The 24860-nt window shown below is 41.6% G+C and overlaps 1 protein-coding gene across 1 annotated transcript in view; it reads left to right on the plus strand.

Annotated features, from left to right (window-relative positions):
- LOC132678085 (putative adhesion G protein-coupled receptor E4P) overlaps positions 1-24860 on the plus strand; it is an 83793-nt gene that overhangs the window by 58334 nt on the left and 599 nt on the right. The window contains exons 17-18 of the mRNA XM_060630014.2: positions 19075-20922; positions 23704-23795. Coding sequence (XP_060485997.2) covers positions 19075-19311 — 237 coding nt within the window. The 3' untranslated portion in view covers positions 19312-20922; positions 23704-23795. The remainder of the gene's footprint in view (positions 1-19074; positions 20923-23703; positions 23796-24860) is intronic.

A 24860-nucleotide genomic window follows, 5' to 3' on the forward strand; every position in this document is an offset into this window, starting at 1 on the left:
CTGCTCTCATGTCTCTTATCAATGTGGCATCCAGCTGGGGTGACCAGCTGTCCCGTTTTTCCCAGGACTGAAGAGTTTCCCCAGATGTGGGAAGTTTGGTGCTAAAATTGGGACAGCGCAAGGAAAACTGGGATGGTTGGTCACCTGAACTCACTTCAATACGGAAGTCAGATCAGGTTACTCCTCTTTTCAAAATCTGAGTTCCTATAATCAAAATCCAGAGTGGTCATGGAGCATCTCCACGAATCAGGCACTTGACCACCCTTACTTCTGGGAGTCAGCATCCTACTGTTTTCCTCCTAGTTTCCTTGTAGTTCTCTTTCCAGCTGAACTGCTCTCCTCACTCCTTCTCAAACAGAACAGACTCACTCCTGCCTCAGGAATGGCAGAGGGCTTTCTGTTCCCTCCCAGAATATTCTAATGTCTTCTAATTCTAATTCAGAATATCCCTAATGTCTTCATGATTCATGTGCATTTCAAGTCTCTCTCCAAACACCACCTTCACAATGAAGCTGTCCCTGGTTGTTTGATGGTTCATGATCCCAGATTTCTCTATCACCTTTCCTTGCTCAACAGTACTCAGCACTGCTAAACACACATTTTACTTATTTGGTTTACTTCTTCTGTTACTCTACCAGAGTGTCCATGCCATGAGGACAGGGGTTTTGTTTGTTTCATTCACTGCTGTATATTCAGTGCTTACAACAGTATCTAGCACATGGTACGTGCTCAATAAATATTCTTGTGTATGATGAACTTGCTGATTGGTCCATCCTGTTCCTGGTTTAGTTCTTACACTTTCTGCTACCATCTGTCTTGATCACCATTTCTCATCCCCATGCCTCCTTTTATTTATGTTATATTTATGCTTACACACCGATATTTACCTGATAGAAAAGACAAAAATCTTGTTGATGGCTACATTTAGAAGACAACATTGCTAGTGTGTCAGCTTTCTTCCATGATACCTGTCCCTTTGGCACAGAAAGTGCACCCTACGTGCCATATAACTTTATCCCCACTGGCCATTGCCAGGTGCAATAGTGTGGCCACCCAGGAGGGGTCAAGTCATTGACTTTTTGTCTAATCAATCAGATTTCCTCTCTTAAACATTTGAACAAAGAGACCAGAATGGACCTGGTGGGTGTTCAAAAAACAATATTATTCTAACTATTAAAGAGAAAGTAATTTAAAGACACTTGCTAGAGAACAGTAAGGCAGACTTTTTTCAAGAGGGAGAACTTTGCAATGGGTGTAGGGACCAGTGCAATAGGGTCTTGTAGTGGGGAAGGAGATTGGACTCAGTTCTGATTCCATCAGAGATAAGTGGAGATTTATATACAAGGATCAGGGTCAGGGAATGGAAAATTACGAAGAGGAAACATCAGGAGTCAGAGGCATTCTTACCCAGGGCAAGTGAGGATAGTAAGATAAGGAGGGTGTTCAGACACCAAGGGTGGGGGATGTCTGCTGAATTGATTTAGGAAGACTCTTGTTCAAACTGGATTCTATAAGGACAGAGAGGAAAGCCCGGGTTTAACCTAGTCTAGCTGAGGTCGGGAAGAGAGTCTCTGAAGTCCCATTGAGTTGGCCATCAGGGACCCTGTTCACCATTTCGAGAAAGTCTTCAGAGTGAAGACAACTGAACCAAGTTGTAGGGAAAAGGAACAGTAAACATATGACTCTATAGTACAGCAGTTAATGGCTGGAGCTGACAGAGGTACCCAAGTGGGGAATTCCATTTTCAACAGACCCTGGTGAAAGTTGCTCAACCCTCCTAACCCCTCTCTCCCCCTTCTCCTGCCACAATGTATGAAATCTCTAAGTTCTCAGTTCTCCTCTTGGAATAGCACAGTATTCCCTCAATATTGATGTCAACTCCAGATTTCACTACCTAGGACATAGACAAGATGTTTAATTTAGCTTACTTACTAGAAAAATCATCCACTCTTCAGCAAGAAGTGGAGGCTGGCAGCAGGTATCTCTAATGGGGATCTGGGCTACCCGGCGGGTGAGATCAGACAGAGGGAAGTTCTAAGAAGTGAGCCCTTTGAGGGTAAGGAACTAGGAAATAGGACAAGTCTTATTTGTATGTCTGCTTTCAACAGTCAGGGTCAGGGTCAGGGTTAGGGAGAGGATAAGAAAACCCATTTCAATGTAATTTCTGCATGGCAAAAATACCATGAAAAGCAGGAAGAAAAGTCACTTCTCTACTTCACAGATCATATCCTAAAAGTCTGAATTATAGAACTGAAATGTTCCTATTTTACTATTATTTGTTAACTCATTCTCGCATTTACTTACACTAAATTTCACATGTTAATATTTTATATCTAGTTCTGTGGTTTTGATTCAGTTCATTTTTTTTTCTCTCCCTGCCGAGCTTTACTGAGGTATGGTCAACAAATAAAGTTATATATAATGAAAATGTACCACGTGATGTTTTGATATACATTGACACTGGGAAACAATCACCACAGTCAAGCTAATTAACGCACCCATCCCCTCGCATGGTTACCATTTTTTTGTTTTTGACGAGGACACGGATGATGCCCTGTCAGCATATTTCAGGTATACAAGCCAGTATTGTTAGCGCTAGTCTCCATGCCCCCAGAATTCATTCATCTTGCACAACTGAAACTTTACATGCTTTGACCAGTATCTCCCCATTTCTCCCTGCCCCCAGCTCCTGGACCTGTCCTACCCTCTGCTGTTAGGTACTTGACTTTCTTAGATTCCACATATAAGTGAGATCATGCCATATGTGTCCTTCTGTGACTGGCTTATTTTACTTAGTATAACATCCTCCAGATTGATTCGTGTTGTTGCAAATGACAACATTTCCTTCTCTTTTCAGGATGACGTGTGTGTGTGTGTGTGTGTGTGTGTGTGTGTGTGTGTGTATGTATATATATATATGGCACATCTTCTGTATCCACTCATCCCTTGATAGACCTCAGGTTGTTTCCATATCTTGGCTATTGTAAATAATGCTGCAATGCACATAGGAGTGCAGGTATGTTTTACATGTTGCCAAGCATGCAGCTTTGGCATGGTGAGTGCTGCCTTGGCTCATTAGTGCCCCAACGCCAGCAATGCTCTACTTGCCTAGTCCTTATTTCTGGGTCCCACGAGTGATTAAGTGACCAGAGAATTCTGCAGTGAGCATGATGTGGATTCCCATGGTGTATAGAGTTTGTATTTGTGATGTTGCCTTTAATTAGACTTTGACCTGACCTGTGGAAATTACACCAACAAATTGTGGTCCTCTTGAAACCTCCAAGACTCCTTGAGAAATAGGAAATAAGATTCTACAGTTCCCTCTCTGTTATCAGTTAGAAGGTGGGGGAGCTATGACCAAGAGGAGAAACTTTCTCCTGTGTGGTGAGTGTTAAACATCTTATTTTCTTTGGTTCTAGAACAGCTATAGTATTCAATTGGATCTGATGGAGGGCTGGCCTGAGGGGCAGTTCCTGAGAGGGGCATGTCCAACTTTCTAAGACTGTGTTAACATAGGCACAGTCAGTTTTTAAATTGTTTTTATTTGCTTGAAGATACAAAGTCCAATGTCCTTAGAGGTACAAAGAATATCAAAAGTAGTGGTCAACTGGGGACCACTTGGCACCCCCACAGCAGACAGTAATGTTTGCACACAGTTTTGGTGGTCATGATCTGGGGTGGCAGTGTGCCTGTCACTTAGTGGGTGGAGGCCAAGGGTGTTACCTAACACCTTCCAGTGCAGCCCAGCTCCTGCGATGAGGAATTATCCAGCCTAAAATGTGCTAAGGTGATAAGGCTGAGACACCTTACCTTAAAGGAAGACATGAGAATTAAAAAAAAAAAAAAAGTTTAATGGTACGAGCTAAAACAATAACAACAAAAACCTGCCAAATGGGGGCAGGAAGCTTCATAGGCCTAAAATGTGCTAAGGTGATAAGGCTGAGACACCTTACCTTAAAGGAAGACATGAGAATTAAAAAAAAAAAAAAGTTTAATGGTACGAGCTAAAACAATAACAACAAAAACCTGCCAAATGGGGGCAGGAAGCTTCATAGAAAAATTTATCCGCCAAAAAGTCAAAATCTCCATGAAATTTTGACCACTAATATGGCTGACCTTTTTTTTTAAGTTTCAGTATAGCATATCTTGCTTCTCTGGGCTTGTCAGCATGTCTATATGAAAATCAGAAGGTGACAGAGGATTTGGAATTTGGAGACAGCTTTAGCCAGTGCATGAGGCTCTTCAGGGAGTCCCAAGTCATTTAAATGGAGTTGGAAGAGAATTGAATTCTCTGTGTAGTGTTAAAAGAATCTGTTCCAAATGGGCAGTGAGGGAATCTTACCATTCTCTTTCTCTCCTCTCTCTATGGCACAAAACAGGACACTTTTGGGTCCCCGGGACAGTTGGTGTAGTAATCACAGTGTTAATAAAAGGGGAAAGATCTCAGAAACTAAGGTTGTGAAGGAGCGCTTAACAAAAAAGCCTGGTGGGGGTGTAGCACTGTGACAGGCTGGGCTCTGTTGCTTACCTGCTGTGTTATCTTGGGCAAGTTCCTGAACCACTATGACCCTCAGATTCCTTTGCTGTAAGATGGGGCAGATAAGAGGCTCTGCTTCTTGAGAATGTCAGGGGGGAATCCATGAGATACTCTACCTGGAAGGTGCTTATCAGGGGTAAATGGTTACTTCGCCCTGGCTATCACTGTTGGTCATACTCCTTCCCTGTGTACCTGCACCATCTGTTGTAGCTGTCCACATCAAAACCACTATTTTTAAATTTAATTTTTTAAAACTTATTGAGACATAATTGGCACATAACATTGTATAACTTTAAGGTGTATACCATGTTGGTTTCATATGCTTATATATGGCAATGGAATAACCACCTTAGCTTTAACTAAACTCCCATGGCATCACATAATTACATTTCTATTTTGTTGCAGGAACAAATGAGATGTGGTCTGTCAACAGCTTTAAGGTATATAATGTGGCGTTGTTGTCTATCATCACTATGGTGTGCATTACATCACAGACCTCACCTGTGTACTAGTTCCAAGTTTGTGCCCATAAACATCTCCCCACTTCCACCCCACACCCCCATCCCTGGTAGCCACCATTCAACTGTCTGGTTTTATGAGGTCAATTTCAGCACCACTATTGAATTGGATTGGTAGGAGATAGACTTAAACAGAGAGGTAGAATTACAGGATTCCACGGTCTTACATTCAGGAGAGGACATGTTGCTTCTTCAGCGTTTAAGGAGCCTCACCCTCGTTGATGGGTCCAAATGGTCCCCCTTCCCCTCTGCTCTCCTATTGTGTCTTCTCTTCTTTCCCCTCCCCCCTGGTAAAATCTAAGCCAGAGTTACAGGGCAAGGTGAGCAGGGATGAAAGTGTTAGGGAGTGGTCAAGCTGTTTTAGTTCCTTCTGGGGAAGGCACTTGAGGTCTGCAGTAACCACATCCATGACTGACCACCTGGGTCCTGCTACCTCTCAGGATCTTTGAGCTGGCCCCTAGTTTCTGGGGTATAGGGGAGGGGGCTGTTCCCCTTAAGCTGACCTTGGAGTTGATGTTGGTTCACAACCCACTTGGGAAGTTCCCAGGTGTGATCTGAAACCAGCTCCCTTGCTCGAGGGCAGGGAGACACTGCAGAAAGAGGTAGGCCCCTTCAGGTATGGAGGTCACAGTTTTAATAAGCAAAGGGAGCTTACATATGATGTTTGTCTTGGGCAGTAGCAAGACAAATGGATCCCAACATTCATCTGCCAAATCTTGTAAGTTTATAGAAAGAGAGGAGGCCTTAACTGGGTTCAGTCACACATAGACCACATCAATATCCTAAGGCTATGTCCTTAGAACACCCTCTGGAAGTAGGAAAGGCAAGAGGAACCCATATTCCAAGGAAAGGGGTCGGAATAAGGAGGCTCTGAGTGCCTGGTTTCTGCTCATGGGTCAATCTGTGGTCACGTCTTTTCGATGACCTTCCCCAACAGTTGAGCTGGCAGGTTTAAGAAATAGAAGCAAAGTCTGGGTCCTAGTGGTTTCATCAAACAACCAGAACTGACTCATACAAAAAAGCCAAGGTGGGTTTAACTGCTAAGGCAATCAAACTTTTTGCTTAAAAAGCAGAACTTTGTTCATTAGTAAATGGACATTTGGGCTCTCTCCATAATTTGGCTATTGTTGATAATATTGCTGTAAACATTGGGGTGCATGTACCACTTCAAGTCAGCATTTTTGTATCCTTTGGGTAAATAGTAGTGCAACTTCTGGATCTTAGGGTAGTTATATTTTTTAACTTTTTGAGGACCCTCCAATGCTGTTACCCAGAGTGGCTGCACCAATTTGCATTCCCACCAACACTGTTCCTCTTTGTCTGCATCCTCGCCAACATCTGTTGTTGCCTGAGTTGTTAATGTGAGCCATTCTGACAGATGTGAGGTGGTACTCAGTGTGGTTTTGATTTGTATCTCCCTGATGATGAGCGACGTTGGGGATCTTTTCATGTGTCCATTTGCAATGTGGATGTCTTCTTTGGAAAAGTGCCTATCTATGTCTTCTCCCCATTTCTTCACTGTATTATTTTCTGGGAGGTGTTGAGTTTGATAAGTTCTTTGTAGATTTTGGATGCTAACTCTTTATCAGATATGTCATTTGCAAATATTCTGTAGGCTGCCTTTTAGTTTTGTTGATTGTTTCCTTCCCTGTGCAGAAGCTTTTTATGTTGGTGAGGTCCCAATAGCTCATTTTTGCTTTTGTTTCCCTGGTCTGTGGCAATGTGTCTACTAAGAAGTTGCTGTGACCAGGGTCAAGGAGGTCGCTGCCTGTGTTCTCCAGGATTTCGATGGTTTCCTGTGTCACATTTAGGTCTTTCATCCATTTTAAATTTATTTTTGTGTTTGGTGTAAGAAAGTGGTCCAGTTTCATTCTTCTGCATGTCACCATCCAGTTTTCCCAACATTTGTTGAAGAGACTGTCTTTTTTTTCCCCACTGGATATTCTTCCTGCTTTGTCAAAGATTAATTGACCCTATAGTTGTGTGTCCACTTCTGGGTTCTCTATTCTGTTCCATTGATCTATGCACCTGTTTTTGTGCCAGCACCCTACTGTCTTGATGACTATAGCTTTATACCTTAGTTTGAAATCTGGAATCATGATGCCTCCAGTTTTGTTTTTCTTTTTCAGGACTGCTTGGTTATTCATGGCTTTCTGTGGTTCTACACAAATTATGCTAAGTGAAATAAGTCAGCCAGAGAAAGATAAACACCACGTGATTTCAGTCATATGTGGAATTTAAGAAGCAAAACAGAAGAACATATGGTAGTGGAGGGAAAAGAGAGAGAAACAAACCATGAGAGAATCTTAAAGATAGAGAACAAACTGGGGGTTTATGGAGGTGGGGGGGATGGGCTAGATTTGTGATGGATATTAAGAGGGAGCAGTTCCCAAACAACAGCAGACAGATTTGTGCCCATTTGTCAAGGCTGTCCCCCAGCTGTGGAGAGGGAAACATCACTCTGTCCTTGCAGGTCTGAGCTCTTTCCTTTGGCTCTAGTTGCAAATGGATGCTTTCTCCACCAACATCCCCACACACCACCTTTTAAATAGACTTTGTTGTGTTTTTTTAAGAGTTTTTTTTTAATTTGTTTTTTTAATATTTATTTATTTTTGAGAGACAGAGAGCACAAGCGAGGAAGGCACAGAGACAGAGACGGAAACCCAGAATTCAAAGCAGGCTCTAGGCTCTGAGCCAACAGCACAGAGCCCAACACAGGGCTCAAACTCACAAACTGTGAGATCATGACCTGAGCAGAAGTCAGATGCTCTAGTGACTGAGCCCCCCAGGTGCCCCAAGTAGACTTTGTTTTTTAGAGCGGTGTTGGATTCACAACAAAGTTTAGCAGGAATAGAGAATTTTTATATACCCCCACCCCCTCCTTGCACAGCCTCACCCACTATCAACATCTGGCACCAGATGGTCCTTTTGTGAACCTACAATGTCATGTCAATATCACCCAAAGTCCATAGTTGACATTAGGGGTCACTCTTGATGCTGTACCTTCTATGAGTTTTGTCAAATGTATGATGACGTGTATCCACTGTTATAGTAACAAATAATAGTTTCACCACCCTAAAATTACACTAAAAAACTCATCTATAAAGGGTGCCTGGGTGGCTCAGTCAGTTGAGCGTCCAACTTACGCTCAGCTCATGATCCCACAGTTCATGAGTTCAAGCCCTGCATCAGGCTCTGTGCTGACAGTTCAGAGCCTGGAGCCTGCTTCGAATTCTGTGTCTCCCTCTCTTTCTGTCCCTCTCCCGCTCACATTCTGTCTCTCTCAAAAATAAATAAACATTAAAAATTTTTTTAAAACTCATCCATATGGGCTGTTTAAAATGTCCTTTTATTTTTTTGAGGTGGGGGCATGGAAGAGCACAGGGGGAGGGAGGGAAGGAGACAGAGACAGAGAGAGACAGAGAAAATATCTTAAGCAGGCTCCCTGCCCAACACAGAACCCTACACAGAGCTCAATCCCACAACCCTAGGATCATGACCTGAGCTGAAATCAAAATGTTGGATGTTTAATTGACTGAGCCACCCAGGCACCCCTAAAATGTCTTTTAACAACAATTTTATATATCTAGGGAGTACATCATGATAGTTTGATATACATATACATAATGAAATTATTACCATAGTCAAGCTAATTAACGTATCCATTTCCTCACATTTACCTGTGTGTGTGTGCACACATGCGAATGTGCCTGAAATCTTTTAGCAAATGTCCAATATATAGTACAGTATTATTAACTAAAGTGATCATGCTGTACATTAGGTGTCAAGACTTATTCATCCTACATAACTACAACTTTGGAATATTTGACCAGTGTAGATGGATACTTAACCAAATAAAACCCAAAAACTACTATAATACTGGAAAGTATTGAAAGACAGACATGCTAAGGAACTGAGTCTACTGAGACTTCCCTTCTTAGGATATGAGTCAAGTGAAGATTCTCAGAATTGGTCTCAAGTGGGGTTTGCAAATTCAGGGGAATCTTATTTCACAGAGATACTTCGGAGCTCATACATAGGGGGGTGTGGGACAGTCCCAGAAAAGCTTTAAGCCCTCTCAAACCTCTGTCAATGAGAGGAAGTACCTCCTCTTTCATGGTTCATGTCAAATTTTCTTTATCACATGGCTTAATGTTGGGGAAAGGCAATGAAAAGCAAAAATCTTAACCCAGAAAGATGTGCCACAGAAGTCTAAGAGGAGCAAACCGGTTTTATTATGGAATAAGTGTTAACCAAGCATGCTTTTGCTTTTCCAGTGCCTGATACTGGGCTTCCGGGCTATTGGTAGATTTATCCTGCCAAAATGCAAGCTCACATTTGTTTGAGTAAAGGACGTTGACCTTGCAAAGGCTTCCCTTCATATAACAAGCCTTGTTTCTGACAGGGCATCAGGGATTCCTACCTTGTTCTCACAAACCTCACTTCCCAGTTAACCGCTGGAAAGCACAAAGGGAAAGCAGTGCTAGTTAGGCTCTACCTGCAGAGTGTGGAGGAGGGCTGTCCTTGCAGCTGCATCCAGAGATATGGAAGAAACACGGAAGGTGGAAAGGCAGTATGAGTCAGGAATCACAACGCTGGTAAGCACATCTCCCCTTGCCCATTGCCAGGTCTGTTCTGACAAGTTTGTACATCACCCCACAAAATCCTCCTGGCTGTGCTGGAGTATAGATGTTCCCACCTCTATTTCAGAAAAAAGTGTGTAAGGTCTTGGCCTCCTAAATGTTGGAAGAGCCAGGAATTGGACTCTCCAACTTGGTCCAAATGTGCATCCTTCTTTCAACCAGTACACAAACAGCTGGTCATTCTGGAATTTCATTGATGTTATTGTTTTCTTCATGGACCCACAGTCCAAAGTTTGGACCTAGCCAATTTCATTAGGTACTACGATGTCAGAAGAAATAAAGAGAATGTGGCTTTAATTTTAGATTAGAGACATCTCTTTATGTCTTAAAATTTTTCGAGGAAATACAGGTCAGCAAGAAGATAATATAAACCATCTATGATTCTGGAGAGTCAGAGAAAGCTACTCTATCTTAATGTATTAGTTAGGGATTGTTGCATAACAAGGGACCACAAACATCACACTTATAATTCATAGTTTCCATGAGTCAGGAGTCAGGGCATGGCTTTTCTGGGTGTCTCACAAGACTGAAATAAAGTGTTGACCAGGTCTGGAGTCTCATCTGAAGGCATGAACAAGGGAGAATTTGTTTCCAAGCTCACATGGTTTGTTGGCAGGATTCAGTTCCTTGTGGGATGTCTTGGGCCTTGGTTTCTTGCTGACTGGAGGCTGGAGGCCTCCCCCAGGCCCACGTGGGCCTCTTTCTAGGACAGCTTTTTTGATCAAAGTCAGTAAGAAAGCGTCTGCTAGCAAGGTGGGAGTTATAGCCTTACGTAGCATAATCGTGAACATGATACCCCATCACTTTCACCATATTCTATTGGTTAGAAGCAAGTTGCCAGACCAGCCCAAATATAAAGGGAAGCACTTCCTAAGGTGTGGATACCAGGAGACTGGGGAGTGGGTCATGGAGTGCCCTCTTAGTCTTTCCACCATGCTCAGTGAGGTGGTTCCTGCATTGGACGCTCATTAGGATCATGTGGGACATTAAAAAAAGGAAAATACTAGTGGAAGACCCACTTGGGGACAGAGCCTGAGCATCAGTAATTTTAAAGCTCCCCAAGCGATTCTGATATACTGCCTGGGTTGAGAAGTACTCGGTATACTGCTTAAGGGCCAGACCTAGTTGACTGACCTGGGTTTAAAAGAACAGCTGGTAGATGCATGGCCTTGGGTTAGTATCTTTATCTCACTAAGTCTCTGTTTCTATACCTGGAAATCTTGTCTATATAAATGTTATATAATATATAATTATACATTATATAAAATACATATAAGTTACATATGCTCCTATATGTGTATATGTTATACTTGTATATTATTGTATATTATATATATACATATATATATATATATATATATACACACACACACACACACACACATACACACACACATATATAGAGGTAAAGATATCCTAACCTCCTCTTCAAAAAAAATAAATTTGCAGTGACACCATTCATGTGATCTTTATTTTGTGTGTGTTTGTGTGTGTATGTGTGTAAAATATGCTATTCCTATTTTAAATATACTAATGTTGCCAAGAATGTGACTTTACTCTTAATGTTAAGGATGGAAGTGGCTTTTTTTTTATTCTTTTTTTTTTAATGTTTATTTATTATTGAGAGACAGAGAGACACAGAGCATGAGCAGAGAGAGGGGGAGACACAGAATCAGAAGCTGTCAGCACAGAGTCCGACGCGGGGCTCCAACCCACAAAGTCAGTCACCTAACCAACTGAGCCACCCAGGCGCCCCTTTAAATTCTTTTTAATGTTTATATATGTTTGAGAGAGAGAAAGAGAGACAGAGTGAGAGCAGGGGAGGGGCAGAGAGAGAGGGAGACAGAATCCGAAGCAGGTTCCAGCCTCCCAGCTGTCAGCACAGAGCCCGATGCGGGGCTCGAACCCACAAACTGGGAGATCATGACCTGAGCCGAAGTCAGGCACTTAACTGACTGAGCCACCCAGGTGCCCCGGGGAAGGTTGATTTTTGATACGAATGTGTGCAGATGCTGGTATTTCATTCCATGGGGGGTATATTATTTTGAGTCCTTTGTGGTTCCTCATGGCTCTAGGCTCAGACAGCAGAGGGCGTAGGGAAACTTCAGTTACCTACAGCTGGGTGGGAAGGTTCTCTCAGAGCTTGATGCTGACATTAATCAAGGTGTGCATAAAGGAAGCACTGAGTACACTCTTTCCCTTTTCATGGAGTGTATGCTGATAAAAAAAAAAAAAAACGCAAGGGAGCTAAACCAGAGTGCATATTTTTGCAATCCATGAGGCTGAGGGACCTCACCAGTCTCATTCACTGCTATGGCTCTGCTCATAATAGGTGCCCAAAGGGTATGTGCATTAATGATTTCCTGTAATCATATGGTAACTCCTTAAGGCAGTCGCTATTATTATCCCAATCTTGTAGATGAGGAAATTGGAGATAGGGAAGATTAAGCCACTGGCCCCAGGTCACCCATAGCACCTCACACATAGCAATCTGAATCCCAAACACCATGGTTCTTGCCAACATCGTTTTGAATGCACTGCCTCTCTTGGTGATTTGGAAATTTTTCTGTCTGCTCTGCCTTCCCTTCCTGGCCTGTGATTCAGTGCTGGGTTGAAGAGCAAAGGGCAACAGCCCACACCCACTTGGAAGGCTAGTATCAGAAAACAGAAACTAACAAACATTGGTGAGGATGTGGAGAAATTGCAGCCCTTATGCATTGCTGGTGGGAATGTAAAATGGTGTAACTAGATAGAACTTTTTTGGTTCCTCAAAAAACTTAAACACAGAATTATCATACGACCCGTAAATTCCACTTCTGGGTATACACTCCAAGGAACTGAAAGCAGGAACTAAAAGAGATATTTATACATCCATGTTCACAGCAATATTATTCACAGTAGCCAACAGGTGGAAACAACCCAAGTGACCATGGACAGATGAATGGAGAAACAAAATGTGGTCCATCCAGACAATGCAATATTATTCAGTCTTAAAAAGAAAGGGCGTTCTGACATCTGCTACAATACAGATGGCCCTTGGGGACATTATGCCCAGTGAAACAAGCCAGACACAAAAGAAAAAATGTTGTATTATCCCACTCATAGTTGGTCCCCAAGGGAGATCCATCCATAGAGACAGAAAGTAGATGGTGGGATCCAGAGGCTGGGGGAGGGGAGTTAGTGTTTGCTGGGAACAGAGTTTCCATTTGGGGAGATGAACAGGTTCTGGAGATGGATGGTGAGGATGTGAATGTGCTTAATGCCACTGAAGTGTGTGCTTACCCATGGTTAAAATGGTAAATTTCGTGTTATGTGTATTTTATCACGATAGTAATAAAGAGTGAAGGTGGCTGGTTAATTCCTAGTTTACTTTTTGAACTTGGCTAAATGCCCAGGGGGGTTGGCCTTTTTTTTCCACACTAATCAGGAGCAGTCAGTCCATGAGCATTCAGGCTTTTCTTTTTGGTGTCCGGTGCAGAGGATTATCATATTGGAGCAGGTGGGCAAGTGGATGTTGCTGTTGACCAAACATTCTCTGTGTTTTAGCCATTGAAACAGGAAGGCTTAAGAAATGCACACTGAAGAAGACATTCAGGCTGAAGGCAGAAAAACAGACCATGGATGTTCACTGAACCACCATTGAGCAGGAAAGCTTGGGAGGTAGAGTAAATGGTGGCCCTAGAATTTAGACAGTAGTCCAAGAATCTTCCCAATGGAATTTCATGTTGCTCCTATAAAGCATTTCCTCGAAGCCCTTTATTGTTACTTAGTAAGTTCTGCAATGACAATGTAAAGCCAGAGTCTGGGAGATTCGCATTGGGCTTTCATAGCCAGAAAAAGAAAAGCATCCAATTTCCTATTCTGTTTACTTGGGATGTGTTGCAGCGAGACTAGAGGGGATATTAATGATTTCCCAGGTTGGTTCCTGGCTTAACTTGCCTCTACCCTGCTCAAGGCTGGTTTTCTTAAACGTGAATGTCTTTTCCTTGCACCTGAACAGTGAATGGCTCCCAATTTCCTAGAGAAAGTTGACAAACCTTTTAGCACTCTCTTATTTCAACTTCTGAATATCTGTGTTTATATGTTATGCATTTATTTTTTTATTTAAGTTTTACAATTTTTAAAAATTTTGGGGGCACCTGGGTGGCTCAGTAGGTTAAGTGTCTGGCTCCATTTCAGCTCAAGTCATGATATTACTGTTGGTGGGGTCGAGCCCCACCTTGGGCTCCACGCTGACAGGAGGGAGCCTGCTTGGGCTCTCTCTCTCTCTCCCCCCCCCTTTGTCTCAAAATAAATAAATAAACTTAAAAAATACATAGAAATAAAAACATAATTTTTAAAAATTTTTACTTGAGGTATAATTGACATAGAACATTATATTAGTTTCAAGTGTACATCATAATGATTTTATATTTGTCTAGCTCATTTTTAAAACTGTGCATAGTCTTTCATTACCTTTATGATTTTTCTTTGACTACTTTTCATAAGACCTTACTCTCCTGAGTAAGAATTTACCTGAGTAGAATTTACCTGCTAGCAGTCTTTTCCTCCTCATTCACTTCCTTGCTCCCTCCTTCATTTATTCCCTGTATCCCCTTCTTTCTCTCTCCCTTCCTTCCTTCTTTCTTCCTCTTTTTCTCTCCCTTCCCTTTCCTTCCTTCTCTCCATCCACCCATTCATCCATCCATCCATTCTTCCCTGCATCCATCCATCCACCCATGCCTCTATCCATTCTGCTATCCATCTACTTACCCACTCATCTATCTACTAACCTTCCTGCTTTCTCGCCTTCCTTCCTTTTTTCCTTCCCCTCTCCCTTCATTCCTTCCATTGATTCATTGACTTAGGTCGAAAATTTTCGGGAATATAATAATGACTTCACCTTTTCCTAGCTCCAACATAAAGTTAGTTATTTAATATCTTTAATCTTTTCCTTGACTGTAAAATGCCAAAGAAAATTATGCCTATGCTTATCTTAAGAGTGGTAGTAAGGATGAAATTATCATTTAAAACAAAAAATACATTAAACATTAAATAATTATGACTTATGTGAATGGCTCAACAAATTGTCCCAAAAGGCTAAATAAATGGGAGCAAAAATTATTTTTTTCCAATGGGCTAGCATCCTATTCAAAAATGAGCATTAACACAGATGATCCCTTACATCATTTATTTTGCCATCAAATGGGCATCATTGAAACTAGGTGCAGTTTTCTTCTTTATCCCAAGTGCTGTTGCATTTATATCTTATGCTTCTATTGGTCCCCATAATTGATGAGAGCTTTGCATCTGAGGAAAACCTAATGATGAAGGAAAAGTTGCATAATTTCTACCTGAACTCCAAGGTAGTAAGTGGTACAACAAGATCCAGGAAGAACACCTCACTCTCCATATCCATTAATTTCGCATTTTACCATGAAAAGTGTGTGACAACCAGGTTACTCTATTACATCCAGAGGCATTTTGTAATTAAATGAGAATATTTCCATGCTGATGAATTCACCAGTGAGAAGTCTTTAAAAATGAGGTAGATTCTCACTTGGGGCACATGAGAAGCTCAGTGAATTAGATGTCTGACTCTTGAATTCAGCTCAGGTCATGATCTCAGTTTGTGAGATGAAGCCCCAAATCAGGCTCCAAACTGAGAGGGAGGAGACTCCTTGGGATTCTCTCTCTCCCTCTCTCTCTCTCTGCCTCTACCCTGCTCATTTGCACTCTTGTGCTCTTTCAAAATAAATAAATAAACTTATTTAAAAAAAAAAAAGAGTGTCACTCATCTATGAGACATGGTGTTGCAAAATCCAAAATGAGCCAAAGGTGATGTGGTTGCCTTGGAAATTGGGGTACCCATGAGCTGAACTGGGGAGATAACTTCAGAATCAGCCCCTCAACTGTCCTCCAAGGCTCTGGACCGATCTGACTGGTCAAATTGGTCCAAATAAAAGTGGTCAGGTTTTAAGAAGGCACCAATCCAGAGCTAGCACAGGAGATGAGTGACAGTCCTTAGGTATTTTTGAGTTGCTTCTTAAGTGCCACAAGCAGGCATCATACCAGGCACATTTCAATAGAAGAGTTTCTAGGTTTCAGAACTTTGCCAAAATTAAAAATGATTCTGCTTTCTTCAAAGGGGTTCTACTTGCTGTGTAACTAATTACCCAAGAACTTGGCGACTTAAAATGATATGCATTTATCATCTCACCCGGTTCTGGGAGTGAGGAATCCAGAATGGCTTCTTTGGATGGTTCTGGCTCAAGGGTTTTCATCAGGTTGCAGTAAAGATGTTGGTTGGGGCTTGTCACCTGCAAGCTTCACTGAGGCTGAAGGCTTTGTTTTCAAGGTCGTTCCCCCATGTGGCTGTTGGCTTGAGGCCTCTTTCTCACCACCTGGGGCTCTCTAAGAACTGCCTCAATGTCCTCATGGCATGACAGCTGGCTTCTGTGAGTGCTCTGTGAGAGACTGTACTTAAGGGAGTGGAATTAGGCTTGGCATTTTGATGGGAGTGCCAAAGAATTGATGGACATTTTTTCTTTTTTTAAAATGTTTATTTATTTATTATTTTGGAGGTGGGAGGGGCAGAGAGAGAGGGAGAGAGAGAATTCCAAGCAGGCTCCACACTGTCAGCATAGAGCATGACGTAGAGCTCAATCGCACAAACCATGAGATCATGACCTGAGCTGAAATCAAGAGTCAGATGCTTAACCAGCTGAGCCACACCGGTGCCCCAAGAATTGATGGACATTTTTTAAACCACTAAAGGGAGATTATAGCTTCTGGAGCTGAACAGTATGCATTCAAGTCCCACCTCCCTTCCCACTCACTTCTTAGGAAAGTTACCAGCCTTCCATGCTGAGTTCAGCCCAGAATGCTGCAGTTCTGCTACTGATAATAGCAACATGCATTGTTGACATGTGGGACAAATAAGTCAATGTATATAAAGCCCTTAAAATACTAACCAACCTCAGCAAATGGTACTGGGAGTATTGGATATCTGCATGCCAAAGAGTGAAGTTGGACACCTACCATATACAACATGAACACAAGATGGATCAAAGACATAATGTAAGACCTAAAACTATAAAACCCCTAGAAGAAACATGACAGCAGCGCTTGATGACATTGGATTCCACAAGTGTTTCTGGGTATGACCCCAAAAGAACAGGAAACAAAAGTAGAAATAGACAAAAGGAGTATATCAAACGAAAAACTTCTGCATGTCAAAGGATACAGTCAATGGAGTGAAAAGGTATCCCAGGGAATGGGAGAAAATACCTGATAATGGATTAGTATCCAGCATACATAGAGAATGTCTACAATTCAACAAGAACAAAATAACTCGATTTAAAAAAAAAAAGGGTAAAGAATCTGAATAGACATTTCTCCAAAGATGCTATACAGATGACCAAGAAGCACATGAAAAGATGCTGAATGTTACTAACCATTAGGTAAATGTAAATCAAAACCACAATGAGATATCACCTCACACCCATTAGTATAGATATTATATATATTAAAAAAAACAGCGTGAGGACATAGAGAAACTGGAACCACTGTGTAGTGCTGGTTAGGAATATAAAATAGCACAGCCACTATGAAAATAGTATGATGGCTCCTCAAAACCTTGAACCTAGTACTGCCATATGAAATAATACAGAATAGTACTTCACTTTAAAAAGAAACACAATTTTGATATATGCAACAACATGGATGAACCTTAAGGACACTACACTAAATGAAATATGCCAAACACAGAAAGACAGTATTTACTTACTGTAATATTCCACCTGCATGAGGTCCCCAGGGTAGTCAAAGTCATAGAAACAGAAAGTATAAGGGTGTGTGCCAGGTGGTACAGGAAGAGAAATGAAGAGTTGTGTTTTAATGGGTGTAGAGTTTCAGTTTTACAGAATGGAAAAATTATAGAGATGGGTTACACAACAATGTGAATATACTTAACATTACTTCACTGTCCACTCAAAAATGGTTGAGATGGTAAATTTTATGTTATGCATTTTTTTTACCATAATAGAAGCTTTTTTAAAAAAAGTCTGACACATGGTAAGCATCCCCAAACTTAAGATACTGTTACTTTTTAGGCTTGACCTTTGATTTTTTTAAAAAAATGCAATTAGATGGGAATTTCAGGACACAAGCAGTGGTGAGCACTTAGAATATATTTTTGCTGCCCTTTTATTTCCTATCAAAGATATTCCTAAGCAGTATTCAGACACCATTCCCTCTTTTCCAGCTCCTGGCTGAACATAGGATATCTTTTTTTTCTTACAAACACCCTTAGACCTAGATTAAGGAGAGAAACAGACTTTGTCTCCAGCATGTAATCAAACTTTGTGGGCATGATTGAATGACTGTGTGAAAGTATTTTGGCCCTATTTATACCTCCCAGTGGGGTCCATTATAGTAAAGTTGTTCATTATAGTAAAGCTTGATAGGGCAAATCTTTTTATGTGTCATTTAAAGAACAGTCATCCAACATTTTTGTGTACATACTATATTTGGGGGAAGGGTGTTACTTAACCTCTTTGTTTCTCTGTCCCCTAACACATAAATCTGGGACAGTAACAGAACCTACACCACAGATTGCTGTGGGGGTCAACCGAGTTATTCTATGTCGAGTCTGTACAATGGTGCCTGCAAATGTAGATATCTGTCAACGTTATCTGTGATGGTGATGAGGACAATTACAAGGGAGAAAAGAACTATTAGTTGGGAATTCAACAGATATAGTCTCTTCTCCAGGAAATCACATTGCCTTGACATCAAAAATGATCTTTTTCCTTCCTCTTCTCATTTACCTTACAAGTGAGACACACAGTCAGGTAGGGTGGTTAAGATTCATAAGCATCCACTGGACTGAGAACCATCTGCTGAAAAATGGTTACGATGGTAAATTTTGTGTTGTGCTCTGTATGTTTTACCACGTTACAAAAAAAGCTGCCAGCATTTAAAAACTGAGATTTTGCACGACAATCCAGATTTCCAGGTTTTTGTATTTTGATTTTTTTTTTTTTTTTAAGAATGGAAGCACTGGCGATATTGAGCTCACATTCTTGTGTGGAAACCATTGCTGGGGCTGAAAGTAATGTGGCTTTCCAGATGGGTCACGTGGCACAGTTCCACCCCCTGTTTATTCATTCCCTAAAGGTGGCCTGTTTGACAGATACATGCTGCCTGCCTGACCCTCCACAGGCATTTGAGTTTGCTACCATGAGCTGACGCAGAGAAGTATCAGGAGTCAACCTAAGCATCCTGCTCTGCTCAACTGTGTTCTGTTTACCTCGCATCCCCCTTTCCCCAAGGAATGGTGGGCATTGTTCTCTGTGCACCCATCAGATTCTCCCAACCCTTGTCTCCCCTGCAGGTGCTGTGCTCCATCATTGCTGGCGTGCTACACTACCTCTACCTGGCCTCCTTCACCTGGATGCTCCTTGAAGGGCTACAGCTTTTCCTAACTGTCAGAAACCTCAAGGTGGCCAACTACATAATTACAGGGAAGTTCAAGAAGTTCATGTATCCTTTTGGCTACGGGGTCCCAGCTCTGATTGTAGCTGTGTCTACAGGTGTTGGACACAGCAGTTATGGGATACATACTAAGTAAGCACGGTGTCTTTGTCATGAGGAAGTAATAATATATGTATGAACTCCCATGTATTGAACATCTACTACCTGCTCTGTTGTAGGTGCTGTGGGCACCCCAGGAAACAAAGCAGACAATAAGCAAATAGACATGGAATATGATGTTGGGCTACAATAGGTGCCACCACAGAGAGGCAAACTAGGGAAATGGGAATATATGTGAGCTGATAATTTTAAATAGTGTGGTCAGGGAAATGACTGAGAGGTAAACTTCGTATGTCATATGTTATTTGACTTTTTAGATGTCTTACTGTATTAATTTCCTATTGCTGTGCTAACAAGTTAGCTCAAACTTGGTGACTTAAAACAATGCAAGTTTATTATCTTATTTTGAATTCTGTAGGTCAGAAGTCCAACCGGATATCACTTAGCTAAAATCAAGGTTCCAGCAAAGTGCATTCCTTCTTGAGGTTCTAAGGGCTTTTCCAGCTTCTGGGGGCCACCCACATTCTTCAGCTTATGTCCCCCATCCTCTATCTTCAGGGCCAGCAACATTGCACGTCTCTGACCATCCTTCACATCTCTTTCTGACTTTCTTCTGTCTCCCCTTTCCCCTTGTAAAAACACTTGTGATTACATTGGATCCACTCAGGTAACCCAGGATAATCTCCCCCATTCCAAAATCCTTATGTTCAATCATATCTGCAGAGTCCCTTTTGTTTCACAAAGTAGAAATTCACAAGTTCTGAGCATGAGAACATGGATATTTTGGGGGTGGAGAGAGGCTCACATTATCCTATCACACCTACAAATTGACCTTCTTTTTTAATTTCTTCTATCTTGCAAAATTAAATTTAGTAACAAGTGGGCAATCCTGGGTTTAAGGTGTTGATAACTTTTGGAAAAGGAATAACGCACAAGAGTATCCATTGAACTAAGCAGTGAACAACTTCCTTTTGAAATACAACTTGAGGAATAGGCACTGTCATTTATGGATAAAAATTGGAGTTGAAACTAAATATTTTTGTTACTGAAAGCCAAATATACATTTATCCTATTTTTGGTTCATTCCAGTGGTTTTCAACCAGGGGTGATTTCATGCCCCACAGGAGACATTCAGCAGTGTCTGGAGACCTTTCTGGTTGTCACAACTTGAGGGAGGGGGTGGCCAGAGATGCTGCTAAATGTTTTGTGATGCACAGGCCAACTGCACAGTGAAGAACCACGGGCCCAAAATGCCAGTAGAGCCAAGGCAGGGGAGCTCTGGTCTATTCAAAGCCCCTGCTCTGAGTTTGTAACTGAATTCTGATAGCGGAAGGACATGGTGGCATTCATTGAGTCCTCTATGTTTAACTGAATGTCAGGGGTTACAATGCCCAGAAGGTAAGTCTTCCATGAATGCTAATCATTGTTAATTTTTTCTCAGTGTTAATGGTTGTCACCTATTATATTATTTGTTTCCCCCTGACCCAGTTCCTGTACCCATTTTTCCCCCAATGTTTCAGTTTAGGGAAAGGTTTTTTAAGTGCATTTTCTTCTTTTTATGAAGATCTGGAAAGTTGTTTATTCTCTTTTTCAGCTGCTGGATCAGCTTCCTTTGAGCCCCATGGGGCCTGTTTTTGTTATTATTTTGGTGGTTTATAATTTTTGTCATTACTTTGAATGTAGAAAATATGTTTCACTGATGTGACAAAGGGATAATTTGATAATGACCTATTTAAATTTTCTGTAGAGTCCTTGAACTTAAGGCAGAATATGCCAAGAGATTGTAGACCCTTTTCTTGTGGGAAGAGTCACATCTGAGTTGAAACTGAGACATCACATGAAATAAAGTTTCTGATGTTTATCTTGCCTGCACCACTGATGATGTGGCTTTTTAAAAAATATTTGGCCAAGTCAGTCGGAGAAAGACAGATATCATATGTTTTTACTCATGTGGATCTTGAGAAACTTAACAAGACTATGGGGGAAGGGAAGGGGAAAAAAATAGTTACCGAGAGGGAGGGAGGCAAACCATAAGAGACTCAAATACAGAGAACAAACCGAGGGTTGAGGAGGGATGGGGGAGAGGGGAAAGTGGGTGATGGGCATTGAGGAGGGCACTTGTTGGAATGAGCACTGGGTATTGTATGTAAGCATGGTAATCTACCCCAAAAACCAAGAGCACATTTTACACACTATATGTTAGCCAATTTGACAATAATTATGTTTACAAAAATAAAAATAAATATTTTTTTAAAGTTCAAAACCAAAAGAAATAATTTTGGCCAAGGTCAATCACCTTTTTGAAATTATAATGAGAATATTTAACATGAGCTCTATTCCTGTTAGTAAAAGTTTAGGTGTAAAATGCAGTGTTGTCGGCCATAAGCATGATGTCATACAGCAGAGGTCTAGAACATAATCACCTTGCATGACCCAAACTTTATACCTCCTGAATCATAACTCCTGATAGCCTCTCTCCCCCTCACCATCTCCTGAGACCACCATCCTACTTTCCACTTCTATGAATTTGACTTGAGTTTGACTGTTTTAGGTACCTCATGTAAGTGGAATCATACCGTATTTGTCCTTCTGTGACTGGCTTAGTTCACTTAGTGTAACGTCCTCAAGGTTAATCCATGTGGTCACATATTGTAGGGTTTCCCTCTCTTAGGGCTAAATAATATTCCACTGTGTCCATCTGATTATCCAACTAGCTATTTCTATCATAAATTATTTATCCATTCATCTGTTAACGGACACTTAGATTGTTTGCACATCTTGGCTATTGTGAATAATGCTGCAATGAATATAGGAGTGTCATAGACTCTGGGTCTGGAGTTCTCTCCTGTCCAGCAATGCAGGATTGAAATGCAAGAGAGGTTAATGTCTGGGAGGAGACAAGAGCCCTGAGTAAGGGTCCTTGCTCCATTTTTGTTAGGATCAGAAGGCTTATAAGCACAAAGAGACAATGAAACTGTGAACATTAACTCATGGGCATGGGGGAAAGGGGATTTTGAAGATATGTGGTGTTAGGGGGTTGGGTTAATACAGAACAAACTCCTGGCCCCAGGTGGATGGTTGTTTACAGCAGACATGAGGCCCCACCTCTGTTTACCTAAACTTGCCTAGGGGATAAGAAAGAGCATGCTACCTCAGGGTCAACAAGGCATCTTTCTTTTGTTAATTAGCTCAGGCTCTGGGAGACTTCGCTGCTGATCTAAAGTCCCTTTTTCCCATTTTCGTTCTTCCTTCCTGTAAAAGCAACTTTCTGCTATTGTACTAAGCTGGGGGGCGTTTCTGCCCTGAATACCTAATCTTGTTTACCTCATTTTGGATGCTTCCATCCTGAGATTTCTTATTCCTGTACCTTTGTGTCCTATACTGGGGGCCTTTGCCCTGTTTACCTAACCTTGTTTACCTGATCTTGGATGCATGCATCCTGTGACTTTCTATTTCTTTATGCCTTGTTAACCCATCAGTGCAAGTTCAGGGAATTCCTGTTATTCCCCACATAGGAGTATGTGTATCTCTTTGAGATTCAGATTTCAATTCTTTAGGATAAGTACCCAGAAGTGGGATTGTTGGATCATATGTCAGTTATATTCTTAGTATGTTGAAGAAGCTCCATATTGTTTTCCACAGCAGCTACACCAACGTATTTCTACCAACAGCACACAGCATTCCAATTTCTCCACATGCTTCCCAACACCTGTTATCTTTTTCATTTTCAAATAACTTAAAATTCACAAGAAGTTGTAAAAATAGTGCAGAGTCCCACATACCCTTCACTCAGCTTTCCCTAAAGATATTAGGGTTTTTTTAATGTTTATTTATTTTTGGGAGAGAGAGACAGAGAGACAGAGAGCAAGTGGGGAGGGGCAGAGAGAGAAGGAGACACAGAACTCAAAGCAAGCTCCAGGCTCTGACCTGTCCACACAGAGCCCGATGTGGGGCTCCCAATCTATGAACTGGGAGATCATGACCTGAGCTGATGTTGAACGTTTAACTGACTGAGCCACCCACGCACCCCAAGATGTTGAAAAACATTTAGTACATGATTTTAAAATACGATTATACACAAGGCATGCCAATGGGGGAGGAAACAAAACCCTCAAAACCTTAGAGAAGATAAGCACCAAAATGGGAATAGTGCTTATCTGTGTGTGTGAATTTCTTCTCTGGAATTTCAGATAAGTTCTGTTTGTTTTTCTGCATTTTCCTAATTTTGGATAATGACCATATGTTGCTTCTCTGATCAGAAAAAAAAATGGAAGCTAATTTTTAAAAAATCAAGGTGTATACCCACTGAGTTTTAGAAATCCTAAACATATTTTATAAGTTTTGAGAATGAATAACTGTCATTTCCTATTTAATTAAAAATATTGGGTCTTAGCCTACTTTAAGCTCTGCCCTTCATGTCACTTCACAGATCATCTTGTCCTTCTATTTGACCACCCTATGGATTTTAAAAGACCAACTTAAGTCCCTCAATAATGAAGTATCTGGGATGCAGAACACAAGGTAGGTGGGCACAGAGCTGGAAAACCGGAGGGGGGGGTTGTTTTTTTTCACTGCCTAAAGTGAGGGCAGTGAGTTTTTTTCACTGCCTAAAGTGAGTGATTCTAACCTGGGGGCTATTTTCTGGAGACGATTTTGGTTATGGCAATATGGGATGGGGGGGTGAAGAGGGGAAGGTTGCTACTGGCATCTAGATGGTAGAGACCAATGATGGTGCTAAATATCCTACAACACACAGGACAGCCCCCGCCACAAAGATGACCCCCCCTGAGGGGCGTCTGGGCGGCTCAGTCGGTTAAGCATCCAACTTCAGCTCAGGTCATGATTTCCTGGTTTGTGTGTTCTAGTCCCACGCTGGGCTCTGTGTTGACAGCTCAGAGCCTGGAGCTTGCTTCAGTTTTGTGTCTCCCTCTCTCTGCCCCTCCCCTGCTCGTGCTCTGTCTCTCTCTGTCTCTCAAAAATAAACATTAAAAAATTTTTTTTAAAAAAGGTGATCCGCCCCCAATGTCAGGAATGCCAAGGCTGAGAAACCCTGAGTTAGGAGAATAATGCTTTTTCAGTTTTGCCATTTTTATAATTTGGGGAATTTATATGGTCCAGGTGAAAACGAAAATTTATCCAGTATATGAACCTCTAAGGATGTATTTCTGCTAGGAATCATTTTCAGTACTTAATAGTATGAAATATATATTGTATTAACTTATTGTTTTACACAGGTGTCATTTAGGTACGTAGAAAGAACAATAGATTGGGAGATCGCTGCCATTGAAAAGATAATGTTATAATCACAGACCCCAAAAGGAAGGGAATGCTGTGTCAGGAGTGGGGAGATATCCTGGGGGAAACACCGGAGTTGGCTAGCAGGCAGAGGCACAGGGGAAATTGTAGGCAAGCACCTTTATTGTGGTGTGTGTGGAAAGGAGGTGAGGCAGGGTACACAGGTTTAGGATGGACTAGTTTGAATAGCCAGTGGGCTCCTGGGTATAGGGGCTGTCCTGGGTTGTCTGGTACCTGGTCCTGGGGTAGTTAAGGCAGGTGGATAGTGGCCTAGAGTGTGAGAGCCCCATA

The sequence above is a fragment of the Panthera onca genome, chromosome A2, assembly GCF_046562875.1.
Source record: "Panthera onca isolate mPanOnc1 chromosome A2, mPanOnc1 haplotype 2, whole genome shotgun sequence".
In the NCBI taxonomy this organism is placed as follows: Eukaryota; Metazoa; Chordata; class Mammalia; order Carnivora; family Felidae; genus Panthera; species Panthera onca.